Source organism: Archocentrus centrarchus, chromosome 24 (assembly GCF_007364275.1).
Source record: "Archocentrus centrarchus isolate MPI-CPG fArcCen1 chromosome 24, fArcCen1, whole genome shotgun sequence".
Lineage (NCBI taxonomy): Eukaryota > Metazoa > Chordata > Actinopteri > Cichliformes > Cichlidae > Archocentrus > Archocentrus centrarchus.
The window spans coordinates 22,205,365-22,220,290 of NC_044369.1; the positions used below are offsets into that span (position 1 = coordinate 22,205,365).

General features: G+C 40.5%; 1 protein-coding gene across 2 annotated transcripts in view; it reads right to left on the reverse strand.

Annotated features, from left to right (window-relative positions):
* Nucleotides 1-14,926, reverse strand: part of plcb1l (phospholipase C beta 1-like) — a 122,053-nt gene that overhangs the window by 32,255 nt on the left and 74,872 nt on the right. For both annotated transcript variants that reach the window (XR_004019187.1, XM_030721590.1), the window contains exons 10-13: nucleotides 10,970-11,116; nucleotides 9,607-9,764; nucleotides 7,458-7,540; nucleotides 4,053-4,137 (exon numbers count right to left, since the gene is read on the reverse strand). Coding sequence is in view for 1 of the 2 variants with exons in the window: in XM_030721590.1 (XP_030577450.1) it covers nucleotides 4,053-4,137; nucleotides 7,458-7,540; nucleotides 9,607-9,764; nucleotides 10,970-11,116 (473 nt within the window). In the remaining variant the exon portion in view is untranslated. The remainder of the gene's footprint in view (nucleotides 1-4,052; nucleotides 4,138-7,457; nucleotides 7,541-9,606; nucleotides 9,765-10,969; nucleotides 11,117-14,926) is intronic.

Below are 14,926 nucleotides of genomic sequence, written 5' to 3' on the forward strand. Positions count from 1 at the left end.
AGCTTTTCCCACCAAATGTCTAAAACAATTTTGCTCAGCTGTGATAAGGAGGTGACAATTTCCATTTGGCCAACCTGAAGCACTTTGGAGCCTTGGTATCAGACCACTGGTAAAACCAAATTTTCTTAAGTACTGTAGTACAGATATTTATAGAGTATTTCCTTGTTTCATTGCGTTATACTGTACGTCTGCTCCACTACGTTTCTGAGGAATTGCTGTGATGTTTAATAAACCAGATTTAACAGCTTAAGTTATTACTTACATTGTAACACTAAAGGTAAAGGTTTGAAATGCAACGTCCAGAAACCAGCAGGTTATGTCACGGTGATGACATTAACTTTTTGTATAAACTTTGTAGTTTGAATACACTGTACTGTGCAAAAGTTTTAAGCCACCCCTCATTTCCTTATATTTTGCTTCCAAGGAGCCAGACCTTCTTCTAATTTATCAAAGTGCTCTTGAGCAATAGTTCTCCAGGCTTTGTGAAGGTCTTTCAAAGTTTGTTGAGCCACTTGTGAATCATTCAAGCATAAAAAAGGCACCTAACTCAAGGGATGAACCAGTGTTGTGTCTACACATAACAGACAACTTAGCAAAGAACCAGTTTTAAATTGTATCTTTAGGCACTTTGTTACTAGCAGCCTGTCGCAAAAACACATCATGTGTTTCCATTTCTTTCTTTGAAAATGCCAAAGATAACACGGTTTGACAGACATAAAACAGTATTTTTGCACCAACGAGGTGATTCCCAAAGAGCTATTAGCTGAAAACTTGGCATATCGTGGCATGATGTGCAGTGCGTCCTCAAAAAATCTGAGGAAACTGGACAAGTGGAGGACAAACAAAGAAATGGCAAGCCTCACAAACTATCTACAGCAGATGAATAGTATCTGAAAGTCACACCCTTAAGAAACAGGAAAAAATGCAGCAAAGACCTGACACAGGACCTCAGGAATGCACCTAGCCCTTTAGCTGATGCATCTATTGTTCACTGAAGCCTCACCAAAAATGGTCTCAGTGGAAGGGTGGCTGTCAAGAAGCCATTCTTCAGGAAGAGAGATGTGCCAAATTACACAAGAACTGGACTGAAAATCAGTAGCAACAGGTCTGATGGAGTGAGAAAAGTACTGACTGGCAACAGCTGTAATTCTCAGCAGGACAGTGATCCCAAACACAGTGCCAATGCAGTAAAAGCATACTTAGATCAGTCATGGACTGGCCTCCCCAGAGCTCAGACCTCAACATTATTGAAACAGTGTGGGATCATCCTGACAGAGAACAGAACAAAAGGCAGCCAACATCCAAAGAAGAGCTTTAAATGTCCTTCCAGAAGCCTGGAGAACTATTCCTAAAGACTATTTAAAGAAATGACAAGAAAGCCGCCTCAAAGAGAAAATGAATAAAGGTGGTCACACCAAATATTGACTTTCAAAGCTCATACTGTGTGTCCGTGCATGTTTGAACTTGTTTAAAAAAATTTCCCATTTTCATTGCAAAATATAAAGAAAAAAACACAAAAGGCTCAAGACTTTTGCACAGTAATGTATTTTGTTCAAAATAAGTCAATTTACTTTTAATACTCAAAGAGCTTCTTGCCAATAATACTTTTAATGAGGCACAACTTTGTTAATCTTTACACTGAGGCACTATCGGTGTGAAAAAAGCGTCAGTTTGTGGGATATTGTTATTTATTTTGCTAGCTAAGGACAGCTCCAACAGTTTGTAACTTTTGCATCCACATTATTCTCAATCTGTCCTGCTTTCTGTGTGCATGTATATCTCGCCTTGCCAATTGCAGTCTGTCTGCAGCTTAAAACTAAGCCCCAACAGGATTAAACAAACAGCAAGACAAATTGTTTAATTCCTCTAAATATTTCATACAATTTATGCATTTTTTTTTTTTTTTTTGCCAATATAGTCAACATAAGTCAGCATAATGAGAGCAAAAAAAAAAAGCTAGAGAAGAAACGATGAAACAAACTTCCAAATAATTTCACCTTTTTTTTTTTGTTTTTGCTTTTGCAAAAGTGAGGCTCAGCTTAATTGCAAAGAAAATAATATCACCAGTCATTATTGTTGGATGCGATTGACAGCTTTATAAAAGTGGAGTTGCAGTCGGAGCTCAAGTTTCTAAGAAAACTTTAATCCTCTTAATTCTCACTCTAGGTTGAGCTGGATTTCATCTAGCTGTATTACCCTATCTGCTCCGGTCCCTGTGGGCTTATCAAGCTGATATCCCCTTCGATACGCTGTATACACAGCTGACTCAATGCCAAATGGGAGCGACTGTCATTGCTCTCACCTTTCCCAGTTATTACATGCTCAGTGGTAGAAAGCTCATTCCTCAATGGCACTTTCTCTTTCCATCTTTCTAAATTCTCCCTTGTCTCCTCATATCTCTCCCCTTCTCCTTCCCTCTGCCACTCCATTCAAAAGGCTTCTCCCTGATAATACTTCAATGTCAAATCCAGTCAGAAGGCTGTAATTCTCAGCGGGCTGGGACTCTGGCAGGCAGCAGTGCTGGAGGAGCTCCCTGCAATTGTGAGATAATGCTGCATCTGACTGCTGGGAACTTCAGCTGCTCCACAGCGTTATGCCAACAGGGATAACGTCATCCCTGGAGAATAACGCGAGAGCAATAAGTGGAGTGTTAAGGCACATATATGTGCAGAACTGTTTGCGAGGTGTGTTCTTTTTTATGTGTGCGCCACGAGAAGTGCCTAAAAGTGCATGTGAGAGTTTGTGTGGCAAGTGTCTACATTTGCCTCACGTAAGTGCCTGCGTCATTACACACAAAGACGCCTTGGTGGGGTGGGGGGGGGGAGAAAAAGAAGTTTGGCCACAAAGGGACAATGGAAGCTTTTAACTGGTAGTCATGGCAACAGAGGAAAGGCCTGCTTGAGATAAAGGAGTGCCAAGAAAAGCTGCGTTTAGATTACAGCGGAAAATGCTTCCTTTTAATCTTAAATGGCTTTTGTTTGTAGTCTCTGCTGTGATAACACAGAGGTGATACAGAGGAATAAGCATGATTACGGGAAGATTCATTAAAGGTCGGCTTCCACGGGTGTGTGCGTGTGTGTAAGAGAAAGTGAAAGTGACTGAGGCTTAAGCGCCATTTCTGAGTGTGCCTGAAGTGACTGAAAAAGAGCAGCGGCAGGTGCCAGAGGTCACGTCGACATGGTGCTACGTGTGAAAAAGACAGGAAGAGAAGAAAAATAGAAAGAAAAATAGAGAAAAAGTTGCTTATTTAACAAAGAGACATATATCTTTCTGTGCAAAATTACAGCAAATGTTATTCCACGGTGGATCAAAATCTGATGGTACTTTTCCGTATTCATAATTCCACCAATTCCCCAATGCCGCTGGCTAAACTGCAGCCCCAAACCATGACAGAACCTCCACCGTGTTTTACAGATGGCTGTTGACACTCACTGTTGCTGACCTCCTCTCTACATATTGATGATGATTTGAACCAAAAATGTCAAATTTGGATTCATCACTCCACAAGACCCGCTGCCACTGATTTTCAGTCCAATTCTTGTGCAATCTGGCATTCAGCCTTTTCTCACAGTTTCCTTTCCTTAAGAATTGCTTCATGACAGCCACTGAGACCATTTCTGATGAGGCTTCAGTGAACAGCAGATAGATCAACTGAAGGGTCAGTTGTATCTCTCAAGTCCTGTTTCAGGTCCTTGCTGCATTTTTTTCCTATTTCTTAAGGACATGACTCTCAGATACTGTTCATCTGCTGTAGATATTTTGCCACTTCTTCTTTTGTTTTATAGCACTTCCAAAAGTCTATTGCTCAAGACCGCTTTTAAAAAAAAACTTTAAAAAGTCTGGGTCCTTGGAAGCAAAATATGAAGAAATGAGGGGAGGTTTTTTTTTTTTTTTGTGTGTGAGGGTGTGTGTAAAACTTCAAGGAGTACATTTGTATGGGCAGCATGGTGAGAAGCAGTTTTCAAGGACATTTCTCTAGTGCACTCATCTCTATGATAATATATAATATAACACATGCAAATGTAGTGTGTGTGAAGATCTTATGTACTCACAGGATATTTCTCCAGAGGTTCTGTCAGTAATGCGTCTCCAAATATTGACCGGCAGTACTCAGCCATCTTAGCCTGCTGCTTTGGTCTGGGAGTCATCATGCAAACACACACAGACAAACACACAATCATGGTTTCTCTACTAAATATCAATATCCTGAATATGTATGTTGCCCCAGAGAGTTCCCTTGGTGCCATTAAAGATGAAAGAATCCATCAGAAATGTCTCCCTAGCTCTGCAAATGTTTACACGGTTGATAAAAACTAAGTGGTTGGCTAGACATACTGACAGACTCGCTGACAGACAGCCCTCATCAATATGCTTAACAGTATGAAGCTTCATTTATGCCAAAATGATATTCACATGCACACTGTCTATATCCAGTGGAGATTTGTTTATGTGCTTCTGATTCGAACCGTGCACCAGTTGTGACACAGCTATTTGTCTGTGTCAGTTTGACTTTAAAATTTATCTCTGTTGTCTTCTTGCACTTACTGTCTGATTGTGGTCTCATGAATGTTGTCATGATGTGTCAGTGTCTTCTCCATGGCAGCTGACAGCTCAGCTAATGATGGAAAAATCCCTGTGAAACCAGGATTCTTGATTTTTGATAGATTCTTGTTCCTGGCTATCAACGTGTGAAATGCTAGCTATTTTCTTCTTTATAGTAGTATAAATTTTAGATTCTTCAAAGTAGGCACTTTTTGCTTTGATTACAGCTTTGCACATGTTAGCATTCTCTCAATCAGCTTCACGAGGTAATCACCTAAAATGGTTTTCCAACAGTCTTGAAGGAGCTCCCACAGGTGCTGAGCACTTGTTGGCTGCTTTGCCTTCACTCTGAGGTCCAACTCATCATAAACCATCTCAATTGGGCTTAGATCAGGTGATTGTGGAGACCAGATCATCTGACCCAACACCATCACCCTCTTTCTTGGTCAAATAGCCCTTACACAACCCAGAGGTGTGTTTGGGGTCAAATGATGGTCCCACAAAGCACAATCGCGATGTGATGGCATGTCGCTGCAGAATGCTGTGGTAGTCATGCTGGTTAAGTGTGCCTTGGAATTTGAATAAAAAATCTCAACCAAAAATCTCAAATTTAGACTTATCAGACCAAAGGACAGATTTCCACTGGTCTGATGTCCATTCCTTGTGTTCCTTGGCCCAAGCCATTCTCTTCCTCTTGCTTCCACTTCCTTAGAAGTGGCTTCTTTGCAGTGATTCAACCGTGATTCAAATCCAGATTCACGCAGCCCTTTCTGAACAGTTGATGCTGAGATGTGTGTGCTTCTTGAACTCTTATCTGGGCTCTTATCTGGGGTGCTGTTAACTTTGGTTTCTGGTTTCTGAGGCTGGTAACTCTGATGAAATGATCCTCTGCAACAGAGGGAACTCCTGTCTTTCTTTCCTGGGGCGGTCCTGATGAGAGCCAGTTTCATCATAACGTCTGATGGTCTTTGCGACTGCACTTGAGGAGACTTTCAAAGTTCTTGAAATATTTCAGATTGACTGATCTTCATTTCTTAAAGTAATGATGGACTGTTGTTTTTCTTTACTTAGAAAAACAACAGGTTCTTGCCATAATATGCATATCACTGCAAAACAGTTAGCACCAGCCCTTCCTGTCTCCAACTGTTCCCTACCAGCAGGCTTATCAGATGGCTGTTATGAGACTCATCGCTTGGTTTAACAGGCTCTAACCCCACTGTCTTGAACAGCAGCTGGTGATGTATTCCTTAATTGCCTCTGAAGACCCTCTGTGAGCTGGAAGAGCAGCTGGTTGAACCTGCAGCTGGTTGAAAACTGGTTCATGTGCTATTACACTGGCAGCTCGCTGAGGCTGCAGAGCAGGAGGAAGACTACTGCCGTAAAAGTTGCATGTTGCAGTTTGAGTCCATCCAACTGATGAGGACCTCAGAGGAGCCACAGCTGATTTTTGCTTTCTTATTTAGTGCCACAGAGTATATTTAGTATGATGCATTCATGTATTTAAGGAAACATGGGTGTGCCTGCTGAAGCTACAGCTCATTGGGGATTCTTTAGTTTTCTTTTTAAAATTTCACGGTTCCGGATTGAGATGGTCTGCAGTCCAGTTCCAGTCCCCAGGACATATTTTGCCCATGTGTGGTATATAAATCCTTTTAAAAATGTGCTAAACATATTTTCTGAATACAACAAATGAATTTTTTTTATAGTGATATGTATTTATTTCCATAGGACTTTAAGTTTCATAGGACATATTGCTATAATGGGATTTCCAGGTATATAAACTGTTTACACTCATCTTAAAATTTCCATTTTGACTGTTTCCAGCATCCATAATGTCAGTGTAAGATTAAACACACAATGACACTCAAACAGCATGTGGTTTGACAAGGAATTTGCCACCGATGACTCACTGCCGTTGAGAAACGGCTGCATGACCTCAGACATCTGTCCCCCCTGTCTGTGTTATGTTTATGCTTGTTTTGGATGGATGTTCTGTTAACTGCAATTTCCCCATTTGTGGGACTAATAAAGGCATTCTTGACTTCAACCACAGGAGTCAAATAAAGATAACAAATCAGGGTGATATTCTTATCAGCACAGGGATACCATTAAGATGGCTTGCAGAGCAAGAGTCAAAGAACAGAAAGTGCAACAAGGTGATGGAAGCTGAAAGCTGAGTTATCAACATCATGCTGTCCCAGCTGACGTAAAGCTCATAGACAAATATTTTTCTCACATGTTCAGTCAACATAGACAGTACACATGTAAAGATACGCTATTTGCCAAAAGTATTTGCTGCCTTCACACATATATGAACTTCAGTGACATCCCATTCTTAATCCACAGGGTTTAATATGATGTCAGCCCACCCTTTGCAGCTATAACACCTTCAACTCTTGGACGAGAAAGCTTGGCTCACAGTCCCCACTCTAATTTGTCCCAAAGGTGATCTATCGGGTTGAGGTCGGGACTCTGTGCAGGCCAGTCAAGTTCTTCCACACCAAACTCTCTCATCTATGTCTTTATGGACCTTGCTTTGTGCACTGGTGTGCAGTCATGTTGGAACAGAAAAGGGCCATCCCCAAACTGTTCCCACAAAGTTGGGAGCATGAAATTGTCCAAAATGTCTTGGTATGCTCAAGCATTAAGAGAAAAACAACCCCAGACCATAATTCCCACATCCTCCACCAAACTTTATACTTGGCACAATGCACTCAGACAAGTACCGTTCCCCTGGCACCCGCCAAACCCAGACAGTGCTTGGTTTATGCACCTGTGGCCGTGGAAGTGAATGGAACAGTTGAATTCAATGATTTGGATGGATGAGTGAATACTTTTGGCAATATAGTGTAGTTCTGGCACAATTGGAACCTCATACAACAAGCATAGCCCTTAAAGTAAAAATGCTAACTTACGAGTCCACATGATTCTCAAAAGACAGGATGATGGGGAAAGGCGAGGTCTTGAAGGCACACTCTGCGATAGCCTCGATCACCTCCTAAATACCCAATCAAAGACAGACAAAACAAAATGTAACTGTAAATTGCAACATAGGCTCAGTGGTTGATGATTATCTGAAAAATGTCATACATACTTAAAAACACAAAAGTTTGCTATTGGTTCACACAGTGGACGAACAGTGTCAGATGTGCAATTGTTTCCTAGCATTCCTAGAATGCCTGTCAAAGAAAATACCGAAACCTGTTGAAATCATGAACTGCGAACCTGAGTACAACAATGTGAACCAAAACCCTATAAAGTAGGTCACAAATTGCACATATTTAAATAAATGGGAGCTGAGCGAGGAGATGGAATCACTACTCAATTCTGCTGGAGACAGTTCAACATCTGATATTAGATTTCTAAGCCACTCATTGTCTGAGTCAGTTACACCATCATTAACAACAGTGGCAGTTCAGTAAAAGCCTTCATTTCCTCCAATAAAAATCTTTGTCTGTAACTCAACCCTTTCAATCTGTAGCTCTCTTCCATCTTTTACAACTCTTCTCTTTTTGGTATTTCACTCTTAGACTAATTGCATTAGGCTTGTTCTGCTTCTTCTGTTACTTTCATTAGATCTAAATTTCCTTCAATCAATCAATTCACCCATCTCTTTTCTTCTTTTGTCTTGACACCTACTCTGCCCTTAAATGTTCATGCCCTCCTCCTCCTATGAAAGCATCTCATCATTAATTGCCCCCCGGTGCTTCTCTTTTAAGGGCTCGTCAGTCCCTGTTCCTTACGATATGCCATCTGCCGCGTTCATGCCCGACTTTTCTGTTTATCCCAATCTCGTTTTTCATTCCACATTTGTGTTTTATTGTGAAACAACAACAGGAAACAGAGTTTGATTCTTAGTTTTTGACCATCATCACCTTTAAAAATGTGTCTGCAGTTATGTTTGGTATTTACTTATTTCTTTTTTTGTCAGATAGTCATTTTTAAGGTTTGCAAAAAGAGTAGCAGAACAAGAAGCAGCCACAGTTAGCTGCTGGATTAAGACCTTCAGACACATGGCTGCTCGCCTCCAAATCCTCAGACGGGTTCCTTTTATTAAAATAATTCAGTTTATTTGGCACCAGTGACCACACGTGTCACCAAATCAACCAAGACTGAAATCTCCCTTAAGTAGGTACAAAATATTGACACATCTATATACTGTACAGCATCCTTGAGGGATAAGTTATTGAAATTTTTATTAGAAAATGCAGGAGCTCTGGATGAATCCCCCCCTGCTGACTTTCTGACTCATTGTTCTGGTGCTTATCAAATAAATGAGGGTGAACTGGGATTAACTTGTTATTGAAAAAGAATAAAACTTTGTGTGTCTGTGTGGGGTGGGGGGTTGTGGGTAAAAAAAGTGGACTGACACATCCAGCATCACACAATCAGTGTGCTGAGATACCACTGTTACCTTACAGTGTATTATGATGTTATAGTCTCATATATACCATGATTTCCAACTGTGTTCTGAAGGATTTCACAGTAAAACTACAATAACACACACACACATACAATGCATATATATATATATATATATATATATATATATATATATATATATATATATATATATATATATATATATATATATATAACACAGAAATGTACACCTACGGTGCTAAATGTCTCTTAAGCAATTCATTTTGTATCTTTAGGCTTCTGCATTTTTGTGTAAAACTGACTATGTTTGCATACCTAATATCATATTTGCCTGGCCTAAAACCATGCTTTTGTTTTTTCCAGATTGCTGGAAATTAAAGTCAAATGTAGATGAATCCTACGTCTAGAATTTCTGCAATGAGCTCATCAATATTCTTCTATTTAGATATGTTTATGCCAAATTTAGTAACTAAATCACACTACGTCATTAAATTATCCCAAACACACAGTTTAGTCGAGGTGGGTGGATGTGCACAAAAACGTGAATTACATGAGCTGAATGCCCTTCTCTGTGTCCACTGACTGTGAAACACACTGTTTCAGCCCTGCCATTCCCTCTGCTGCCCAGGCCACAACCAAAGCCTTTCCCTGTATCACCATCACCATCTCTCCTTGTATTACCTTGAAGGAGATTTCAGTTGTCATGGTGAAGCCATGGGTGATGACAGGCTCTTCTTCTGTGGTGCGACCCTTCCAGCAGTCCAGTTCAATGCAGCGACACCCAGACAGGAGGACCTGTTTGTACATCTCGACTGAAGAGTTGCCTGCGAGCTGGCCCGCTGTACCGAACACACGAACACACAAACAACAGCTTGAGGTAATGGCTAAGTTGATCCCAAAAGCACCAGGACGCCCCACAAGAGCATATCCTTCCACTTTTCAAGAGCTCATTAACTGTATTGTTGCTCACATGCAGAAAAAACAATACAACTGTCGTTATCTGAAGCAGGCAAATCTCATCACCCCGTCACCATTAGCGAAGCAATTATCTCTTCACATTAGTAGTGTGTTTCCTGCAATATAAGTGGAAGTGTGTTAAAGTGAGAGGCAGATCTGTTCTCAGTTTGTGTGATGCCATTCATTTCCTCCACCCTTTCTCACTTTTCTATCAGCCTTTTTCTTTCACTTCTTTAACTGACATCTTTAGCCGGCTCCATCGAGAGAGCATTACAGGATGAGTTTATGTGTTGACTGATAAAAAAAAAAAAAAAAAAATTGCTTTAATTTATCATGGATCAATAACATGAAATGCACGGACGCTACAATTACTTGCATATTCTGTCATCAATTGAATTATTCTGCATGGACAGAAATAGACTCCACATTGCGACACGCTTTCTGAGTCACTATGAAAATACGTAAAGAAAAACAGTGTTCGTGAGGAGAAAATCAAAGATGTCTTGTTTGTTTTTCTCATTTCTCCATTCCACCAGCTATGAGGCTGGGCTATTACAGAAAATTCAATTTTTTTCCAATCGCTGGTGAAATCTGATCCACTTGAAAGATTCAATGCTCTCCAGTGCCCCCCCCCCCCCCCCCCCCCCCCCCCCCCCCCAGAATAGATTTGAATAGATGAATTCTAATATCCATTGAAGAGAAAATGGCCTCTGTATTGTGCCTGCCATGCTTGTGCACCGCCGGGAGTTACTTTGACTACCAGTCCAAAGAAATATTTAACTCATGAATATCAATGAATCGAGTCTCATGGCATGACTTGATTGGATAACCTCTTGAGAAGTAACACAAGAAAGCGAGCCTGATATGCGAGGGTGCGTTTGATTGACTGACCCGTGAGGTATAAAGTTGAGTGTATTCACTCCGACCATAATTGTATTTCTAAATGAACGACTGATCTTTTCATTTATAGGAGAAGAAAGGATGTCCCTGTGCAATCAGTCAGGAGGAAAATCAACTTGAATGTGATTGCACACCAGAAAGATACAGCTCCTTATACGCAGAAGTTTTAACTTGTGTATGTGTGTACCTGTGAGGTATGTGTTGTGTGAGGAGTTGATGAAATAATGAGAGAGGGGGAAGGTCATGTCTTCACTCTGGTCCAGCTTCTCAGGAGGAATGATGCTGTTCTCTTCCCCATTCAGGTACCTTGCAAAGCCTTCCACTGAGATCTGACCTGCATGAACACAACACAGTGCAACTGTCAGCATCGTAAAGTTTTCCAAATCTAAACTTCCAAAATATTGTGATCGTCTCTGTTTTTCCAGATGGCAACAATTTGCACAAAAACACCACAACCAACAATGAGCTGTTTTGCCCAACATGTACCCAAAGCTTGATGCAGATTATTCTGTGCCACGGATCTCTGTTGTTGTCCAAAATGAACCTGAGGTCATTTTCACACCTATAGTTTGTTTCCTTTGGTCCAAATCAGCTGATGAGTTTGTCGACTTGTATCTTTTTCCTGTACGTTGGTTTCTTTTCACACAGACAGAACATCGAGTAAACTCCAAGTGAATAAAAATGCGTCACTACAAACCACATGAGAATATTAGTCAGATGGGTCTGGGGTGGGAGCAACAAAAGTAAATACAGGAAAATGTTGCCGTGTTCTGGACTAGCAGATTACACGGAGAATTTACTCCAAACATTCGTATTTATATGGGCAACATTTCAGGCAAAGCTTTCTGCACATCCATGCTGCTCTGCTGCATCCCAGAATGCAAAGCATAACTGGCTACAGGAAGGCGTTTAGATCACGCTTGACGCGTAAACCTGGTAGTTGGGTTCTGTTGCACTTGCTGAACTGTTCTTTCACTGCAGTGATCATCTTATGATCCCTGCTTTTTTTCTTTTTCTTTGAGTCGTTTGCCATGAAGAATCACCACCTCACCGAAACGGTATTATTCCATGGCTGAGAGAGAGCCCCCAGCAACTGTTGTAGTTATTGTGGTTTGAAAAGTGTTTGGTAAGAAGTGCAGATCCCTTAAGTTTTAGAAAATTATTGTAAATTAAATCACAGAATTGTGTCATTTTTCAGTGGGAATTAATGGCCAAGGGGCTGAGTGCCAAAGACAGGGTAAGGAGGATGCAAAGTACTGCCAGATGGACTAACATAATGCTGGTTTTGATTAATTTATTTTTTGTGGTAATGAGATTTGTTGCCACTTTAAACATAAAGAATGTTTGCCTTATTCTTTTTAGCGCACAAGCTAAAATATGGTGCATGGCATATGGCGGCATATGTGCCACAGATTTTTCCCCTCTTTGCAATTGCCTTACATGAAATATTTAACAAATTGCAACATAACTGAAAATAGCTACAAAAACATGAGTGTTTGTACACTCTTCTCTGTTTTTCTCAATCACCTTTTATATAAACATTATTTTCCCGATTTCAGATGGAGGTGAACGGACTGGAATGTTTGTTCACCTGTGAGTTTAATAAGAAGTTTGAATGTTTTTGTTACCTTGTTTTTGCATTCAACTCCACCTTTGACTGTACTTACATTACAGCAAGTGTACTCAAAAAAGCAGCTGCAAGACTGCGCGCAAATGTGTGGAAGAGCCGAATGACCGATTAATGGCACGCTGAGATTACATCAGCAGTTTTATTTTGCATAATTTATTGTTTGCTGAAAGCCTCTGTGGTTAATCCTTTTGGGCTGTCCCTCAGTGTTTTCTTCTGTTTTACTGTAGTTGAATACAGTGTTACAGTACAGTAATTATGAAAATTCAAGTCTAAAAAGGCTCCATTTGCTCAGCAGGTAGATTACCATGTAAATGTACTTTTCTCCATTTCAGGCTCCACTAGCTTCAGCTACTATTGCTATTATCAATAGGTAATACAGTGGTCTGATAAAGCTAAGCTGCCTGTGAAGCTGTTCTTTCCTCGATTTGATTGGTTGTCAGAGTCACTCATGTTAAGCTTTGCCTTTTGGCTGCCATCACTGAGCTAATCTTCACTGAGCGTGCTTGAGAACGTGAATAATGCTGAATAAATAAGTAATAAGTGGTTGATGAACAGCTCCACGTCTCCATCCACACGAGATCATATTTCCATACGCATTACCATACACATCACACACGTCACCTGAATGAATGAAATTTTGAACTTATAGTTGCAGCTCAAAGCAAAACACTTCTTCCACCTGCCTACACACACAGACACACACAGACAGACAGACAGTCACACTCACACTCACTTGAAATTACGCTAAATATGCTAAGTGATGCAAGCTTGACGGGTGCAGCAGGTCCCTCCGGCTACTTTATGCTAATTAATGCGGTGCCGCCCTCTGCAGAGTTGCTGGACTAATTAACGCTGGCTGCTGTCTGTGACATCTGAGCTCTGTCGCACTCGGCGTCGTACTCCCTGCTGACTGCCAGGATCTCCCTTTGCCTGGCTGAGGTCTAACCTTTGTATCACACATTCCATACAGACAAAGAGTTTCCCCCAGCTCTCAAGGCATTTGTAGGTCAAACACAGAAAAATTGTGTTGACATGGCTGGGATTGTAATGCAGCTGTACCCTACAAGTGCTACTCTCAAGGTGAAACCTGAGAGTAAGTTCTACAAAAAGATTCAAGCCAAGCAAAACTTTAGCTACTGGTCACAATAATAACTCATACTGAGATGAGAGGAGGAGAAAAGCATTCTGATTTTCACAAGATCTAACAAAGAGCTTCCTCTCTACAATCCAAGTGAATAAGCCAACTATCCCCTCTTGAAGTGTGAGACTCTAAGTGTCTTGTTTCATTTAGTATTTCATTCATCTGCCTTCAAACAGTGTCATAATATTTGAGTGAGCACAGACTGAAGCAGTCACAGACAATGATTTAGCAGTGCTGAGATGAATAAGAGGTCTTAAATAATAAAAAAAAAAATTAAAAAAACCCCTCCAAGTCACAAATGGAGAAAGCGAAAAGCGAAGATTAAAAAAGAAAAAGAACCCAACTCCTCCTCATCAATAACACATACATTTCTGGAGCATCTTTAGTTAAAGCACATGGCTCTATGTTTTTCTGCTGTTCCCACGTCGACACAGTGCTTCTTAATTCCTGGTTAAATGCAAAAGCACATCTAAAATTTCCATTCCACCGAAGAGCCATGTCCATTTTTATGGACCTTTTTTATGTCCTTGAGAGAGAAGAAACTATATTTATGTGTATCTGAATGTGTGCGTGTGTGTGAAGGTAGCATGTGGAGCTCTGGACCCCTCTGCAGAGCAGATGGCAGCACTTCCTCCGGCTAGATAAATACTTCACATGGGGAAATCTGTCACTGGGACAGGGAAGGGCATGCTTCCAGAGAGCCTGGGACAGGATGAACACAAAGCATCACAGCATGAGCACGTCGCTGTGATCAGAGTCAAACATTAGGCAGTCGGGCTGGATATGTGTGGTTTTTTAAAAAATGACTTTTAACTCATTTAAAGACCCGTGATTTATTCTGTCACATGTGCAAACAAAGTGAAGTAGGCACTTTACTCAGGGGACATTATTAAAATGCCGCTGCTTCTTTTTTAGTTTATTTTCTGTGTAATCAGTTATAAAACATGCACATCGGATTAGTATGACTATAAACAGTTTCAGATAATCATTTTCTTCTTGATCCAGAGATGAGTATTTTTTTTAAAATTATGATACAAAAACATAAATTTAATCCTCCGGATCTAAAGCATGATGCCAACATTTTTTAAATAAGCAGCTTTATATAGTTAAATGCTGCAGTCCAGTGCTTCTCCCAGCAGTCCTGTCATATGGAAATCTTCATGAAAACCACCCGTTATATCAAATATGTTCATTTGACTGCTTTCAGCTTACCACTTACTCTCAGCGACTACATCGAGGTAGCCATTTAAGCTACCAGGACTTAATGTTTTAAATAGATTTCTTTTTTTGCTATTAACTTTTCTGTCCAATCCTTTAATAAAACTGACCTCACTACAGTTTGAAAAAACATTTGAGGTAGAAGTCATGTGACA